Here is an 18,985-nt window from a genome sequence, read left to right as displayed (position 1 = left end):
TGAAATGTGCCGGTAACTATCATTGGATTTTATATATATATATATATATATATATATATATATACATATATATATATATATATATATATATATACACACACGCACACATAACTAATGTGTGTGTGCATTTATTTTATTACCATGGTAACTCTGGTTCTAAATCAGTTTTAAGCTGCTACTCACCATGGCAAGCAGAATCCTTGCTGTAGAAGCCCTCAGGGCACTGTTTCAAGCATGTCCCCTGATACAGAACATCTGGAGAAGAGCAAGCTGTGCAGTTTAAATGGCCTTCTCCTGCACAGCTTTGGCATGAAGAATGGCACTCTGCAAGAAAACAAAGTTGGAATCAATACATAGGCCAGAAGGTTTCTAACCAACTTGTGAGGTGAAATACAATAGTTTACAAAGCATTGCAAATGCTTACTCCACATCAAAGACAAGGAAATGTCCCAGATTTTGATTTTACCGGTTGGTATCCATACAACATAAACCTTGTAGACTGCTATTAGAACTGCTGGCATGTTACACACCCAAAAGCACATTCCATCTATCCACTCGTGTTGCTATAAGTTGCAAACATTTTGGCATTTCCTTCTTGTTCCTATCTATACTCTATCCAGCCCAATGATCTCCACTTTTAGAGCTGCCTTCCATGCTCATCCCCAAACACCTTGACCATCCAGCCATCTCTTTCCTACCCAATATCTTGACTTGGACTGAAGACACTGCTTTCTTTACATTTATTTTTTTTGCAGTTCCAACTATGACCAAAAGGAATCTAGAATACAATTTGTCAAGGTATATGACCAGTTTTTTGTGTTTCTCTGTCTGCTTTGTGTGGATTGTTAATGTCTGTTGCACAGCACTGGACAGAATACATTCTTGCCAGGCGTGTTTCTTAATGTTATTGAAACTGCTTTATGTCAAGAAGTTTCTGGCCTTCTTCTGGGCCCTCTTCAAATCAGTGCTGATATTCTAAATTTCAAAAAATCACCATCTTATACATAGGCTTATATTCCCACTTACTGGATTTGATATGGTCTGATAGGTACAAGAATCAGAGGAGCAACAGAGGAAATCATTGATATACTTCAACTTTCCAGGTTGTCCCTCAACGTAACTGGGTTGTCAACCTGGCTGAAGACCAGCACTGTCTTCACAACCATTTAAAGAGATTTAAAGCTAAGCCTTCACAACCATTTAAAGAGACGTTTTCCCATCTAAGATAAAACCTAGAATTCAGATTTAGATATTACAACTTTAAGATGTCACATTTGTCCCCACCAAAGGAATAGCATGAGTACTTTCTGATGATCAGCCTCCATGAACAAATTTACTGTTACTTTGAGATGCAACTAAATAGAGAACATAAGTGAATATTATCTTGTAAAGTGGTTTAAAGCACATGCTTAAGTATTACTCCATTGCCCATTCCATGTACGATGGCTTAAAAAACAATCAATAATGCTTGGTTTCAAAATACCCATAAAATATTTAGCAGTTTAAAGCAGCCATTTTCATATAGATATGCACAGATGTCTCCTTATACACAGTTCACGGAATTTTATCGTATTTCCCATCTTTTCATTTTTGTGCATTGAAATCCAATGAGCCGTTTAGGGCGTAATTATCTCGCCTAGTATAACATTATGGCGCGCGATGTGTTTGTCATCATCGCATTACCTCCATCCTTCCATTTTTACTGTCCATCGACTGTATGTTTTGTCAAGGCTGAGAAACTTGGACAGTTGCTATTTTGTGCTGAACATGATGTGTGCATTCATTAAACTGCCAGGCCGTGAGCAGGAAAGCATACCATTTATCAAAGTCTGCCTGTCTGGGAAAGCAGTGCAAGGGAGAGTCATATTTATCAAACATCAGACCCGCTAGGGAAGAGGCCTGTGTCGTTAGGAAAGTTCTGTATGATTACAACAGATCGAATACAGCACAACAAACAAATGACTAAATATGTAAAATTAAAAATGATCAAATACAGAAAAACATCATCAATAAAATCTTTGTTCGTGGGTGATGACTCGACGTGTACTGTTAAGGGTGCTGTCCTACATTAATTGCACTCTCTAGCTAGTTAAAGAGACACTTTAGCCATCATATACACTTTAATGAATAGGATGGTTGAGAGGTCCGTTTGAGCTGTCCCTTTTGCAATTGCATGGGGGGTTCGGGAGAATCCCCCATATGTATTACCCACCAGCAATTTTCAATACCAGAGATGTCTTTAGCTGAGCACTTGATAAATAGAACCCTAGTCAGATACAGTGATGACAAACACTGCGGACGGAGGTCTGTTCAGCCCCCTGTGTGCATGCGTGGAAAGCACTACTATTAATTTCAATGAGGGTGCTTTCCTGCCACTGATTGTCTTCTTCAAGAATCACTGGACCATGGAGGAGGAGTGCTTTATTATCTACAGTAACCTGCCCCGTAAGCAAAGAAACCTTAGCAGATCTATCATTTATTTTTTTTTACTGAAAGTTTAATTACATAAAAACAAAACAGAACACATTTTTCAGTTTCCATGGCAACAACCATCACAACCAGTAGTCACGTGAAAATTAAGTGTTCCTAGAAAACTCTATGAATGAATCGAAAAAGGACTAGTCGGCCTTGGCCAGTATATGCAGAGAGAGGGGTACTAATCAGATACCAACCGTCCTGTTCTGAATACAATAGCATAAACAGTAATGTACAATGTAAGATGAACTATCTTGGGGGAAATGACCAGGCGATGTCAGTCATTTATCATCGTCTTCTGTTTTCTATTCCAGACAGCAATTGTTTCCACTACAAAAAATATAATGTATGGAAAAGCCACTATCTGAATTACTTTTGTGAGTAATTGAACGGTTCCAATAACAGAATACATTATGCCATTTATGAGTCAAACTAGCATTGAGGTTTTCTTTCAGGGTAGATATTTCCAATGAACTGTCATGAAAATGAAAGAGTAAAGTTTATAGAGAACATTTCTGGTTATATATTATATATTGCCTATAGATGTCTACAGCTCTAAGGCTCTTTGTGGATCTGGGTAAGTTGTGTTATAATTACTAAGGACAGAAAGCTTCACTTTCAAACTTGAAAAACAAATCAGCTGTTTGTTTTCTGAATCTCAGTATTTATCACATACAATTCCAATTATTTTAAGAAAGAAGAAAGAAAAGCAGGTGAAACAAGAAGAAAAGGTTGGGTAAAAGTGATTGCTTACTGATGTTGTTAAGGGCTACTAAAATGGCTAATGGTTTGCAGGACCAGACTAAGAGATCTCAATATCTATAGATGGGAGGGGAAGGGATGTGATAAAACATCTAAATAAAAGTACAGAACAAATGATTATTACAAAGGAGGGGCAATGTCAGGTCATAGTCTAAAACAAGAGGGTCACAGGCTTAGATGTAAAGTAAACAAAAAAAGGTTTTACTTTATTCAGAGGTAGTAGATAAGCTGAACAGCCACCCAGCTAGAGTGGTAAAGGTGAATACAGTGTCTTAATGCTGCTCCCATGACCTGGCGACAGAGCACTGTGACCCAGAGAACCCCTGCTTCATCCACAGACTCCAGGATTGAAACTCTGAAAGTTTCCAGTTATACATATGGCTAGCCTCAACCTATGACGAGATCAAGGACTGATTCTTCACGTTAGGAAAACCAGGCACATAATGGTTCTTATCTGCTGTTAAATTCTATGTTTCAATGTGTTGTCATCAACAAGTGCTCAATCGTACTGTCACCCAAATGATGTGGAAACGAGATCCAAATAACAAAAAAAACAACCAAAAAACCTTCTGGCTAATGTTTTCTCCTTGGCAGAAATTCAGAATAAAATTGGTTATTGCTCATTGTTTATAATGACTAACTAATTAGACGAAGAGTAAAACTTTGAAGAGACTGTACTAGTAGAACACTATTACTCTTCGTCTTACCCTGTGTAACCCATAGCCTTAAATGCCTCCTGACCACAATTTGGCAGGCTTTCCTCAAACTGTCAAATAAAGCCCTGAGAGGGTGGGTCTTGGCTGATATGATTCTGGCTTACGAATCCCACGAGCTATCAACTGTACTTGTTGTTATAACATGTTAACTATGCATATTACATCAAACTTCCAGTCTGTAATCTACTGATTTGTCAAACACTGCCAATACTTTCATCACCACCTTGCACATACCGAAAACTGATGCTAAAAAGATTTTTCTATAAACTCTGGACAATATGTATATATATATATATATATATATATATATATATATATATATATATATATATATATATATGACTACCCAAAGAGGAAAGGTGAATGTATGACACCAAAAAAATAACACTTCCCTTACAATATCACAGCCACTTTATTATACTCCTCATGTGTCAAAAAACAAAGACAAAAAGTGTGAATCGAAAAGTTTCCAAACAGCCATACACCCCACAGTGATTGAACTTACAGAGAAAAGGCCTCATCAATCAATTGATCTTCTTGACGAGTGCCTTTATAATGTGTCAGGGAGAAAAAAAAGTGCAAGACAAAACTAAATTTTACTTAAGCCAAGTCTACAGTACAAGGTTTAGTGAGATAGATATATAGAACATTCAGGTTCATGCATCTCATAAAAACAGAGACTTTGATGGCAGATAATCTAGTCTGCCCATTTTTCCTGATGTGCAGATCAGTCTTTGGTCTTGTCATAAATAGGGATACCTGCTCTCCGTCTATAGAAGTCTGAAATGGGACAGGTGGGATATACTGGAATACACCCTGGTTTTCCCTAGATGTTGTCAAGTTTGTGAAGGGAAACCGATTGGAAGGACTGAAACTGGGCTTGCGGTCACCTAGGGTGATTAACCTTACGATGTGCCAGGCATGTCATTGGTTGTTGAGGGGTTAATAGTCAAGGACATCATGCAGCAGAATCCAGGGCTTCCTGGTGCACAGTAGAGACTGGGCTTATAAAGGCATCAAGCAGGTTGAGCAATGGACACAAGGACATTGCATGGATGGCCATCCAGGGAAGCCTCCTCAAAGGGCATTCATGCATACTAGGGGGCTGGGCAGATCCTTTTGCACAGGGTTTTCTTGGAAAAATGAACCTATGTATTCTCTGGAGAGAAGTTCCCTTCCAACCAATATGTTCTGTGTGGACTTTTTCCAGGAATTCACACAGAGGGTACCATCAAAGAAGCATGGTATCTAATGTGTTGTGATTGTGCTTTGCTATGAACCGCCTGATCCTGGGTAGGGAACAGATCACTGTCCAAGACAATCTCAAAGAGGGCGATTAACCTCCATACCACCTCTTATCTGATCCCCTCAACCCCAGGTGTCATTCCTGCCGTAATACATTATTTTTTGTTCCCCTGGAACTTTTTCCATTTTCTTGTTATTTTCATGATCTTTGTTTCTTTATAATATGTTACAGATGAATGTATAAATGATTGTCGGTGCTGTACTGCAACACAGTAGCCTACTTACAAGTGTTTAAGTGTTTATGATGTAAAAGATGTTGATTGTACACACGTCATGGTTGTACATACATGGTGAAGCTGTTGACGTTTATATTCTGCGCTGTGTCACAGCATGCCTTGTACATGAAACATGCGTCAAGTATATGAATAGACTCAACTGGGGCCATATTGGCATATGCGGATATAATTTTGCTTTGTTAAAGCAAAACAAAATATTTATAGGGTGTGTTTTGGCTTTTTATATTTCCAGTTTTAAAATAAGTTTGAGAAGCAACCTCTTATTGCATGGGAATGAGTTTTCTATCGACTTTCCCTTTGATTCATTTCACACCAAAGGTGTTATGTGCTGCCATGGAAGACCGTTTAGTCTACTAGACTGTAAGAATCTCCATCAGTTAAAAAAAAACCTCATTCAAACACACTAAGAGTGTTCATTTCTTAAACAGAACACTGTACTTTGCTGCATCTATTATAAGATAGTGTAACTGGTTCTATTGAATAAAAGGTAAAGCATGGGGAGAATACAATATATCACCTTTACTCCTTATAAATTCACAGTATATGACAAATGTATTTGCTTCGCAACTGCAGATGCATTTTTCTTGACCTAATATTATAGAACTGCTTCTCATTACAAGTTCCTTTAGAATGGAAACTGCAATAAAGGGGAAATTGAGAGCGCTGAAGCAGAGTATTTCTAATTACACTTCTCTGCCTGAAGCTAGCAACTCTAACAAAATATTTGGTTTTTTTAGGAAAAGGTAGGTTAATGATCTCTTTAAAATATACACAAGTCCTAAAAATTATTTTTTCACAAAATACCAAAGCAAAAAAACCCCAAAAAACTGATATGAATCCTAGTTTCCAGTTGGTATATTGTACCTGGGATACTATATTATCATTATTATTATTATCATTATTACCTTTTATTTATATAGCACCAACAATTTACGCAATACTTCTTACAATACACATATTCAAGGGGAATGACAAATCTAGAACTGACAGACTAAGAGAAACTGATAAATTAGGTAAAGAGGGCCTTGCTCTCAAACTTACTTTTAGCTTTTTTTTAGGATTTTTTTTAATCTTGCCCGAGGTGCATGTTAAGAGCGAGGGATTTCCGGGGGTGAAGACACACTTAATTGACTGAACCTCCCAAGTTGACGTTGCTCAATAGAAACCCACCAATACATTGTGTATTTAAGACATTAGTAATGTTAAGCTGCATCCGTGGTGAACAGCTCAAATAACCACCTTGTAAGCCTCGGAATTATCTGTGACCCTTATCTGGAAAGCAAGCAGAAATCCAATTGTACCTAGTGGTACAGCTAAGGCAGGTAAAAATTAAACATGTGCCTCACAAGCCTATGATTCTTTCAAAAGTGTCCCTATTTAGGAATTATAGCCCCCTTTCAGGACCCTGAGCCACCTGGTTTTTTTTACATAAAGTTTATCTGCCCTTATTCTAATTGACCCACCTATTTAAGCGTATAACTTCTCAGAAGTCAACGAAATCTATCTCAGTATTTCATCATCTATAACGGTAGTGCCCTTTTTTGACCATTTGAAATGCTGGAAGGCATCTTTTCATTATTTTTGGGTATTAAAATGTAATGTTTTCAATATTTGAAAGGGATACAAACAAGCTAACAATATACCACAAAAAAAATCTCAAGTGTTGTCCATTAGTTTTGTTTTTTGAATGACAGACGCTTAGAAACATTTATGATCGGCTGATTAAAATTCATGATGGATAGCCTTAAATCATTATGTTTCATAAATCTGGATTAGGTTCTGGAAACAAACATGTTCCAGAAGGGAGCTATAAGAAAATATGGTGCTAGAGTCAATGCAAACAGTGAACGTTGCCGATTCCACATTCTTCTTTAGGGTGAACCGACAGGAGTCCAGCATGTGGCTAATATCTATGCTATACTTAATGTATACAGGGTATACTTTCATTTTCATACAATCAATAGCCAGTGCAGCAGTGGCCAATGATACATACAAACTGTATGTGCACCTTCGCAGTCTGACACCAAGCTGTTTTATTGGATAGATCTGGCTAGAACAATACTATGCAGCAACATTCAGCATCTGCTTCTTGAGAGAAAGGCTTCCTAGAAAGGCTTGTTTGCCATCTGCCTGTTCATAACTTTCTGCCGTGCAGTTGATGGGCTGAAATAACGCATAAGGTTATCTGCTGGGGCAGTGTCCTGTACTTGCGTCCACAGTTACATACTATTGCCAGATTTTTTTATAGCCAGGATCTGCAACTGTCAATGCGTCGCCAAATTGAAATCACGTAAATGTCAGAATTTTCATTTAAAAAAAAAAAAATCATAATAAAAAATGTAATAATTTATGTATAATATAACATATGCATAATTTCCTTAATATGGTTATACTACATATTAACAATGCAACATTCAGAAAGTGATATTTCATGTGGCTATAGGCTGTTTAGAGACGCCCGCAATCATAAAGCTCCAGGACAACGGAGTGGCTGTAATAGGCTTACCTTGGCATTCGCTACTGATGTCCACATAAAACTGAGGCTTGCAATGCGTGTGACACGTCCCGTACGGCTTTCCTCTGTAGAGCTGTACAGCCTGAAGGGACTCCTCTGACTTCATACACTTTGTACAGTGAGACACTTCCGGGCCTAAGCAGGTCCGACATGATGGATGGCAGGCTGGAGATACAAATGGAAGACAAGCGCTGAGTGCCCAAGGCTTTCCACATGGTTTCAGAATTTTAACAGATTTTTCCGTAGTATGTCACTGGAGAGGAAGCTCTTCCACCTCCCACGTATTAATATACTTGGGCTTCTTCTAGGGGCTTACAAAGTGCTTTAAGATAGACCCAGGGTTTGTCTTAAGATTATCGGAACCAGTGCTACAGATCACTCTGTGTTTGTTTTTTCTGCTGAATATCCCTACAGTGAAAATAGTGAAGTCCTTCAATTTTCAATCAGTGATCTACAGTCAATTTTGTTCTCCCTGATAAGTATTTACCAATGTGCATATGACACAAACCCGAGTGTACTTTTGATGCGTGGCATTCACTTGTGCTGCCAAATCATTTTCTGATCCATCCCTAGGCCAGTAATGTTAAATGAAATATGTCACTTTTGCTACCCAAGGGTTGCAAATAAGAAAATCAATCTTCCAATGACAAGCAGCAATCAAAAAATGTCTGTGCCTCGGGGACCTTGATCCGCAACCTGTTCTATTTTCATTTATATTATAGTCCAAATAAATTCTACAGGAGAAACAGTGATTGACATATTGACAAAAAAAGATTATTTTACCATAAAAAGCCTGATAGCTTTGGGAAAGACATCTCATCTTTGTTTTCGCTTTCCAAATTTAGTTAAAAAGAGCAAAACCGTAAGGGCACCAGAATACTAACTTGGTGCTATGTTCTCACTCACTGTGTATATTACTTTATGTAGAAATGTCAAATACATATTACAGTAGTAATAAGCAAACATGACTCACTCCCTCCCCTCTCTCTCTCATATCTATGCATCCCAATATTCTGCATTAATCATTTATATAAAACCATCCTGTCTTATCCATACATGATACGTAGCATTCCACCATAGTGTCCCTTTGGGACCCAAATCCCTCTGTCCATCTACTCTCCCCAATGTCCCTTTTTCTCGGATCTCAAAGTGTTTGATGGGCATGAGTATATCAGTGTTAAAAATACACAGTAATATGGTAAAGTCAAAATCTTATTCTTATCTTCTACCAAAAAGTCACAATAACATAAAATGTCTTGGTGAAGTTTTGACCCCTGGCCTCACCCCCTAAAACAAAGGTTTCCTTTTGGACATTTGACAGGTGGGGAGGTATGAGATAGAGAGACATATAGATAGACGAATAGACAGCAGATGAAACAAGTCTTGTACCATAGCAATGACTGCCATCCGAGAAATATCCCTCTCCACAGTTGCTTAGACATTGGCCTTTCAGCAAGGTCAGAGGTGGTAGGCAGGATGTGCACTGATTAGCCAGGGGTCCAGAACACGATGCACACTCCTTGTGACAGGCTGGGGGAGAAAATGATAAAGCTTCAGTAAAATCACATAAGAAATGTAATAATAAAAGGTTATAGGCAGGCCTGGACTGGCCATCTGGCACACGCTGACAGCGCCACACACTACCGATCTGCCCTCCAGTGTCAGATAGGGGGCTGCAGCACGCAGTCACCTGCTGGATATGCCTGGCCGCACGTTATGTGAGCATAAAAAACATGCCCACATACCCAGCCAGTGCATTTCCATCATCAGATACCCATTGGCCATCATCTCCAGTGCACTTCTGGTTCTAGAAATTTCAACAAGCTCTTTCCAATGTTATATGAACGCCATTAGGAACATTCATGATGATTTTTAACAGCAGTAGACAAAATCTATTAGACAAGTGTTTTTATAGTTGCTCCTTAGTTCACATTACTTTTCACTGTACTCAATAAAGAGATATTCAATAATTGGTGGCCAAAGCAACTGGTTGCTTGTAATACTCGCACAAGGTTTGAAAAGTGGCCTTATCACCATAGCAAACTATTAAATATTCCTGTGGCCTTTCTTCTGGATGCCATCAAGATAAGATCTCCTTTTCCACTGAAACATACAGCAGCACGGTAATTGTTTGTAGCTGTAACAATACATCAGTGTTCAGCAGGATCCTTGTATACTTTTGCTGCTCCCACTAATTTCAACAGGAGTGCTACCGAGCATGGGCAGGAAGCATACCTAAGTACACGTCCTGCTTAGAGTAGAGGCAGCCAAGAGGAGGAGTAAAATAAGACTAAAGAATGCCGTCACTGATTTGTGTGCAGTTAAATGCATTATAGTTTAAGCCAAATTTACTAATATACATTTAAGATTAAAATATGGCTGGAGGGACCTTCAATTTTAGCTTTATTTAAAGCAGATCTGTCCCACAAAATCCTAAACCTATGTAATTGTGTTATAGATCAAAATAGGTAATATACATATCAGGAACCCACATTATGTATATACCAAGGGAACAACCATTTCAACGACACAATCTCATAATTTGTATGATTATTCCTCCTCCTTAAGCTATTCTTCTATGTTTGACAAGTTACTAGCCCACTTTACAAAACATGCTGATATTAATACTTCCTCTTTAAAGCACATAATATTGTTTCCAAATTCATGGCTCTTTCAAACTTTGTTCCCGAAGTCAGACTTCCGTGAAATATAAGCCATACAGCTGTGATCTGCCTATATATTCACAAACAATCAGAATGATCAGCAGGAATAATAGAAGGAAGTGTTAGTGCACGGTTTCCAAGGTAGAGATAACTATATATATATATAAAAAATGTTTTATTCGTACAAACGGCAGTCTGTGTTCTAAGGAAACACATTAGTACAATTTAAAGTTTTGTAGAATCGGGCCATTTAATGTGGAACAGAAATTCTCTTCATATACCACGTGCTGTACTTGTAGCAGTGAGTTGTCACTTGCTTTGTAACAAATGACATTAAATTAGCAATAATGGCAACTATTTATTGCTTGTCGTTCAGAATCATATCCAGGCTGATTTGATTTCGTCTCGCTCCTCCGCGGAAAAAAAACACAGATTTAATCAAAACTGACTAGAATCCAAACTGCGTCGTGTGAAAATAGGCAATTGAGGAGGATAAATAATGTCACTGGATAATCTTCTTATATAGAAGATGGTTTCTGCGGACATCAGCATGTAGTAGCACGCACATTTCTCAGCATTCTCTGTTTGCATCATTACAAGTGTAACTTTTACCTTTTTTTTTTCTATTAAGATATTGAGATAAGATATTAAGATATTAAGATATTAAGATATTGAGAAGAAGTAATATGCCTGTTTTTAGTTTCGAGCATGTAGCACACAGAGTTATAGCCACTGGAATACTTTTGTCCTTTTAATACTCACTCATCACTCATCACACATGTGTTTGGGGTGGCTTCTTCAAATAATGTATTAACCCCTTAGGGACCGGGCTTTTTTTTTAACTTTTTGTACCCTTCGTGACCAAGGCTGTTTTAACACTTTTGCGGTGCTCGAGTGTAAGTGTAATTTTCACTCCATTCTTCCCACCCACCTTTACAAGGACTAGCTGAACTAATCAACAACAATCAGCAACTTTACATTGGCAAGTGATAACAATAGGAAGGAATGATCCTGCAGATCCTGGGAACAGGAAGTTAAAACACGTAGTCCCATCGTAATTTACATGCAACATTTTAGGTACATTAGTGTATAGAACTGTGGGATTTGTAAAATGTGACATAGCATTCTAACAATATGTCTGATATTTCTGGGCAAATATATATCTTTTATAGGTAAGCACACACAGTAAGATGCTTTTGGAGGCAACTTGAGTTAACGTAGCCAGTATGTGATTTGAAATGTGAGGAACTGGCTGATGATAATATAGCAAATTATTATGGTGCACACAATGAAAAATAATAGTAAAGATTAAATATTTTGTAGAGGTTTATTATTTAAAGCTATCAATGGGTTAACAGCTAGATGGCAAAATAACGTACAGGGAAAATCTTTGGAGCTAAGCGCAATCCAAGATGTCTTTCTGCTTCCTTTGGATTGGGCAATTACCTGTGCACAATCCTGCGACGTCCATGTAATACCCCTCGGGGCATTCCAGAACACATTTCCCTCTGTAAAACATTCTGCCCCGGGCACAGGTTAAACATCTACTGTTATCGGCCAAGCACGTTTCACATGAAGGATCACAAGCTTAAAGGAAGAAAATAGAAAAATGTAATTATTACATGAAAAGAATATATTACTACAAAAAAAAACAAGGTAAGCATTTCTTATGAATAAGGCCTTGATGTGGCCTTTTTTTTCACATTTTTAAAGATTCTCCAATTCTCGTTGGAAAAACTCCTTGTCCTTGACAATGTGAAACACAGAGCCAGATGGCCACTCAAAATAATGACATTCAGGTCATGGCGAAATGATGTCATTGTTTTTTCCTGCAACTGTATACTGGACCATTTGGCTTTAAAGAAAGTTCCTTGTTTAAATTCCATGCACTGTCCAACTTACCATCTGCGCAAAAAAGGGTACAAGTAACACTGCTTATATCAATGTTCAGTGTTTATCAAAGAATGAAAGTAATACTGTGTAAGTGACACATATCTTCATAAAATAAACATAGAATCTATCGCATTGACATTTATCATTCCCGTAATGAAGTTGTTGCCTTCTGCTGAACCCCCCCGTAAAGTATCTTGTCCTGTCAGTGCTTTCCATACTACAGGAAACAAAGTACTATTCACAGACATTACTGTCCTGGCGGCATGGCTCATTGTCTGGTCTGATGGACTGCGGAGCACATCAAGCAATCAGCTGGTGCAGGCTTTCCGTCTTTTCTTCAAATGAGCGGATCTGTCAGTTTTAAGGAGCTTTTCCGCTTTACATGGTGCTGCTTACTGAGCCAAATAATGGTCATAAAGAAGACTAAAGGGTACTCATCTGTATTCCATTCTGCATGGGAATCTCTAGCCCTACTTAATACAGGAGAAAGTTTTCAAATAAGATTGACGTGTTATTAAAAATGCAAAGCTGATTCGCTTACTCTGAAAGAGGGTGACCACTTTTTGTAACCACTATAAGCTTAGTAAGCCTTTGGTTTACTCACTAAAGTGGGAGTTGGCAGGTTGTCGTTTCAACTCCCTAAGCTTACTATGCATTGTGCAGAGACATCCCTCCCAAAGTTCTTGGTGAGAATGGCCCTGCATAATGCATAGTTTAATCAATGAGGTGACTTTTAAACAAGGCCATTCAGGCTATTTTTGCAGTAAAAGCTCACTGGGAATGGCTCTTCATAATCCAAAGTGTTATTATTAAGTTGAAACTGCAACACTCATGCCAACTCCCTCTTTAGTGAATAAACACATGCGGTTTTACAGCTGGTCACAAAATATACACAGATCTTGTCCATAGATGATATAAAGTGTTAACTTGCCCTCTTTAGAGCATCTAAGCGTTTACTTCACCAGAGGCCTGACTGATCTTAGGAACATGAGCAATGTAGATCCATAATGTAAAAATAAAATCAATAGCCCAGGTTATCCAATATAACGGTCCCAGCTCCAATCTTCTTCTGGGTTTCCTTTACTCAAAATTAACAGTGACCCACGCAGAGGTCAGCGTGAGGGCCTGGTCTTCTGGATTTGATCCATAGAGCAGAACATCTGATATCTTCATAGAGAAATGGCACCCAAAAATTCAACTCACCTCCCCAGCAAAAAAGTCTTCTGGGTCCCAGCTCCACTATGGCATTTTCAGTGCAGACAACCAATATACAAACCATTCATAAGTGTATATCCTTTCGGTGAATTGAAAAAAATACATGAAAAAAATAAAAAAAGTGCATGCACAAACACGAGTCCTTTCCGAAAAAGTAGTCAGGTGGTATGGAAATAAAGTCTTCTCCGCACATACCAGAAAATGCCAAAATTTGAAGAGCATTCTGGTTAGGTGTTCCTGGAGGGTCAGATGCACCTAGGACTTTCACCTTTTACAGAACTAGCCAGCCAGTTCTCTAATCTGCAAGTTGCTTGCAAAGACATGGAAGTTCAATGAGATCGCACATGTCCTTGTCTGAAACTCGGAAAAATTACACCCCCACTTAAAAAAAAACAATATTCCTCAATAAAAAAACTCATTACAGAATGTAATTAATATTTTGTCTTAGTATCTTTTGAAATGATGTAGACTGACTGATTAGCATGCTGGGTCTAAAAATGATGATATTAAAGAGATAATTAACTATGGTACAAAGATTTGCTCACAAAATGTCTAAATTTAATCTACATGCTCTTTGCATAAACACTTTATCAAGCAGCTCTCCTTGTATATAATTCAGCACTGACACGGTTAAGAATTTTTATCGACACATTAAAAAAAGCAAAAAAACAATCTGCAGTCTGCAAAAGAACAATATGTTCTCCATGCAATCCGGCACAATTAATATTTCATGGGTATAGTTTTGTGACTGGTTCGGTGTGATGGGGTTGTCAATTTGAGTCCATAGTGAGTTTCCGGATTTCCGTAATTAACATGTAATCAGGCATGTAACCTGTTCTATCACTGAACATTGTGCTATGGAATCATTTTTTTTTTTTGCTACTTATACCATTATTTTTACTAATAGAGCCACGGGAACATAAAGGGTTAAAAAAAACGAACTCCATTAACGTCTCTACCTTTACAGCATCAACCTGCAGTGGCATGCTGTCGCTTTCATTGCCATACTCAAGCCGGTTCTTTTCATATTATCATCTAGCTGACATTTTGATATTTGAGAACTAAATAGCAGCTATTAAAGGTATTGTAAAATTGATGAATTGATTCTTTTTTTCCATTAATGCCAACTAATGCTATCACTACATCAGTTATTTTGCCTGCATGTCAACTCCTAGTTGCTGGAACATGCGCTTCTGATGTTTTTTCAATTTTAGGTAGGCACTTGTAGTTCTTCCAACAGACATATCTGTGCTCAGGTCACACCAGGTAAGAGGTCCCTATTCAGAGCAAAAGAACTACCTGCGCATGTTGCGTTCTGCACGTAGAATCCTGGGCCGCAGCTGGAGTCACAGTACCCGCTACGCATAACCCGTGATGGATCCTTGCAGCTCAAGCAGTCCGCTTTTGATGGTCCGCGACAAGCGGCACACGATTCGTGACACGCTATAAAAGAGAATTTTAGGGGACATCAGAGACACAGACAAGCAGCCCTATCCCACTGTACAGCGCTGCGGAATATGATGGCGCCATACAACCCAATAACAAAACCATTTGTATTCTGTTTCAACAGTGTTCCACGGCATCCCGGGAGTCCATTGTGTTTTAGGCTCTTGAGAACAGTTGAGTATAGGGACTGCTACTTATACATACATATGCATTTGATATGCTGATATTTGATACTGGAGCCCTAAAACTGTATAAAAACACGTACAATCATGGTGTAAGTGTCTATCAGGTTGTTATTAATGACTCGCTGCTCATCCATAAATGTCCACATTTATCTACAAGGATATGGTGGTAGATAAATGGAACAAATTCCCAGGAGAAGTGGTAGAGGCTAATACAGTGAGGGAATTTACACATACATGGGATAGGCATAAAGATATCCCAAATCTAAGACACGACCAAGACATTATTAAGGCCTAATCTATGTTTCTATCTAAATGTTGCTACTCTTCTCTACTTATGTCTACTGTATCAACCGAGCAATAAAAGTATGACCGTGTCTGGGTCATCTGGGAAATATTATCGGTGTAGTCCCTGCTTGCCAGACCCCAACAAAAGATAACACTTATCACAAACTAAATCCTATGTTGTGGAATGCTATATGGCGTTAGCCGGAGTTCATTCTTTTCTATGGGTTGTTGAAAATGAATTACGGACACTCTAGAATTCAGGGCATTCTCCACCGGCTTCGTATTATGCAATCAGTGCAGCCAGCCTGAACTAACGCAAATTGGATTTATTCCCAAGAGAGCCAATAAGCAGATTTTCCCAGGTTCGTTCAGCGGAGGGAATATTTGCTCACATAAACGCATGTAGCCATTGCTTTAAAAATTAAGCCATAAAATGAGCAGTTGGTTTACCCTGAGCTCTAGAGAGGTGAAAACTCAAATACAAACGAAGTAAATAACGTTCTGCAGAAGAATTTCCAATGCACAGAAACATCAACAGAAGCGGATTCTAACAGTAAAACAATTATACCAGGGATGCAAATCTAAACAATTATTGTCTCTTTAATACCTGAGAAAATGAATTTAAACCATTAAGCAATAAACCGATACCCAACGGTGTTTGAGGCTCTCATTTCCTGGAAACGCTGAAGAACCAAGAATATTATTAACCCCTTAAGGACAATGGGCGGTCCCTAAACCCATTGAAAATAATGCATTTTGAGCACGTACATGTACGGGCTTGGTCATTAAGGGGTTAAGGTATAGCCCACATGGGTCATCAATATTTCATTCTATTCACACATAATAATAAATATGAATTGAACGTTTAACATCGACTAAGGGCTCTCGGGACACGCACGGGGCCAATTACCTGCACAGACAAGGTGGTTCTGGAAATACCCATGTCTACAGGAGGTCACACATTGACCATCTTCCAGGAGGAGCGGTGCTGCGCAGGACGTACACTCAAAGCCATTTTTGCAAGCGGAGCATGTTTCTTTGCACGCTATATACATAAAAAGAGAAAAGCGATGTTATTAAAACCCAACAGCATTCACGCAATATCATCTGTCTTTTTAATCCTCATTAAAATACATTATTAATATATTCCAGGGAAGCATTGCAGAAGCCCTGGACACTAGTAGCACAGCGACAGTTTGAACAGTAAAAAACAAAACATACAAAAGGCTAAGCGGCAACTGGCTTTCTGTAAAACTAAAAGGTGACTATGACTGAAACGGATTAAATTCCAGTTCTATGTTTCCGTCAATTACTTTGGACACATCTGTTTGGAACGAGAACCTTCCTATTTGGTATCACATTTGCAGAGCTCAATGAATACATTACAGTGTAATTAAAGTTCCACACCTGATAGGGATAAAGAGTGCGATGATGGAGTTAAAGGGATGCTTTACAGACAAATTGGACTAAAAGGTTCTTCTCAATTTATTTAGCTGAAACCTTCTCATATATATCGGCAAAATAATGTACAGTATATAGGGGCAAAGGGAGCAGATGTCATTCATTTCAGTAAATCCATGAGCACGTAAACTCATATGGAAGCCATCAGTAGCATGGTAGACAAGTCAACAATGATGTTTGAGGAGGTTAACCTGGCAGCTCTGTCAGAGATTGTCTATCTCAACCTAATGAGTATTGTTATTCCCCATTAACTTATTCCACTTTTTTTATGAGAGCTAACAAGTCAAAGCAGAAGCACAACTAATATCTCCAAAACTGTTATATTCTTTGAGAAAGATCCATGGAGCCGTCTAAAATCCAGACTAATGGAGAACAAAAAGTGCTAAAATGATACTCCTTGTAAGCAACTGAACTCCCAGACCACATAGTCAAGTAACAAGCCTTAACTGCTCAACTTTGTGTACATGCTTATTGAACATAACAATTCTTTCAGGAAAACATGGAATCATCACTTATCTAATCAGATCAAAGCAAACCTCTGGGGAGCCAACTGAGATCATTTACGTTCAATTCATCTAAACTAGCAGTAAAGTGTCCAGATCCCCTCCATACGAAAAGAAACTGAAAACAAATATTACGATACTAAATCCATTTAAGGGACACTCCAGCCATCACGTGCACTTTAATGCATATGATAGGCGCATGGTCCTTTTAAATTTTCATGTGGTCTGTTGCACAAATACATGGGGGATTCTAGAGAAAGCTAAGTGTCCTGCATGAAGTGCATTTGGCTGAATGCATCTCGCTGCATGTGATGTACTCACCTCCAGCTCTGGTAAATGCTCTGTGCATGGGGTCTGTTTAGATCCCAGAGCGCATGTGTAAAGTCTTCCCGTTGATTTCAATGGGAGCACTTTCCTGCCACCGACTGGCTGATTACTTCCCTGCCACTGATTGACAGCTTGAATCAGCCAATCTGTGGCAAGAAATGTCAGATCATGAAGGAAGAACAAAGATTTTGCAAATTCTGTATCAGGTAATTGCTTTATTTTTATTTTATTTATTTTTTTCATTTGGAAGAATGAATATTACATTGCTCACACTTTAATATGCATTCTTTCATAGTAAGCGTCTCAGGGACATTAAACTGTTCCTTTACTAACTTACGAAGGATCTTTTAAAAAGAGGAGCATTTAGGGAATAAAAAATATTAAATAATTATTCACTTGAAGGGGCTTCATGCCAAAAGTCTGTCAACATTTATTCCCAAACCCATCTTATGCTTTACAAGGATATATGTTGCAAGTTGCTATCAAACATTCAAGAAATTAAATATGGGAGAAATAAAAAAAATATATATATAATAGAAAAAAATGGGTTTTAGACATAATCTTTGAAACGCACTCATGGAGTATAATACTTAGTAAAGCTTTTTAATATTTTAATTTAATGTGTTTTTTGGTACTTATTTGTTGCAATTATGTATGTAGTAATCATTATTAATATTACAATTATTATATAGTAAACTATATCCAAATACACTTCATAAACCACACTATTCTGTAATTCTTTGCAATACTGGCACATTAAATCTCATCTTGCAATGAAAAGGTTAATCCGAGTTAAAAGTTTAAAATGTTCTATTCATTTTTTGATCTGACTAAAATGTTTTGTACTTTATTGCAGATGTTTCTGTTAACGTTCATTGTAGAATTTTTGATGGCCATTTTCTCAATTCTACCCCCGAGAATTTGAATTTAGACAGGTCATTGAATCACAAACCATTTATTTTTTACATCTGTTAAAATCAATTAAGGATTAGACGGAT

The 18,985-nt window shown here is 38.0% G+C and overlaps 1 protein-coding gene across 1 annotated transcript in view; it reads right to left on the bottom strand.

The window, feature by feature from the left end:
* Window positions 1-18,985, bottom strand: part of FRAS1 (Fraser extracellular matrix complex subunit 1) — a 171,796-nt gene that overhangs the window by 72,286 nt on the left and 80,525 nt on the right. Inside the window, exons 14-19 of the mRNA XM_053461676.1 lie at window positions 16,607-16,741; window positions 15,080-15,223; window positions 12,119-12,259; window positions 9,399-9,539; window positions 8,001-8,174; window positions 184-324 (exon numbers count right to left, since the gene is read on the bottom strand). Coding sequence (XP_053317651.1) covers window positions 184-324; window positions 8,001-8,174; window positions 9,399-9,539; window positions 12,119-12,259; window positions 15,080-15,223; window positions 16,607-16,741 — 876 coding nt within the window. The remainder of the gene's footprint in view (window positions 1-183; window positions 325-8,000; window positions 8,175-9,398; window positions 9,540-12,118; window positions 12,260-15,079; window positions 15,224-16,606; window positions 16,742-18,985) is intronic.

Source organism: Spea bombifrons, chromosome 1 (assembly GCF_027358695.1).
Source record: "Spea bombifrons isolate aSpeBom1 chromosome 1, aSpeBom1.2.pri, whole genome shotgun sequence".
Classification (NCBI taxonomy): Eukaryota; Metazoa; Chordata; class Amphibia; order Anura; family Pelobatidae; genus Spea; species Spea bombifrons.
Note: the sequence above shows the minus strand (reverse complement) of the source record. Positions and strands in the feature narration are given on the sequence as shown.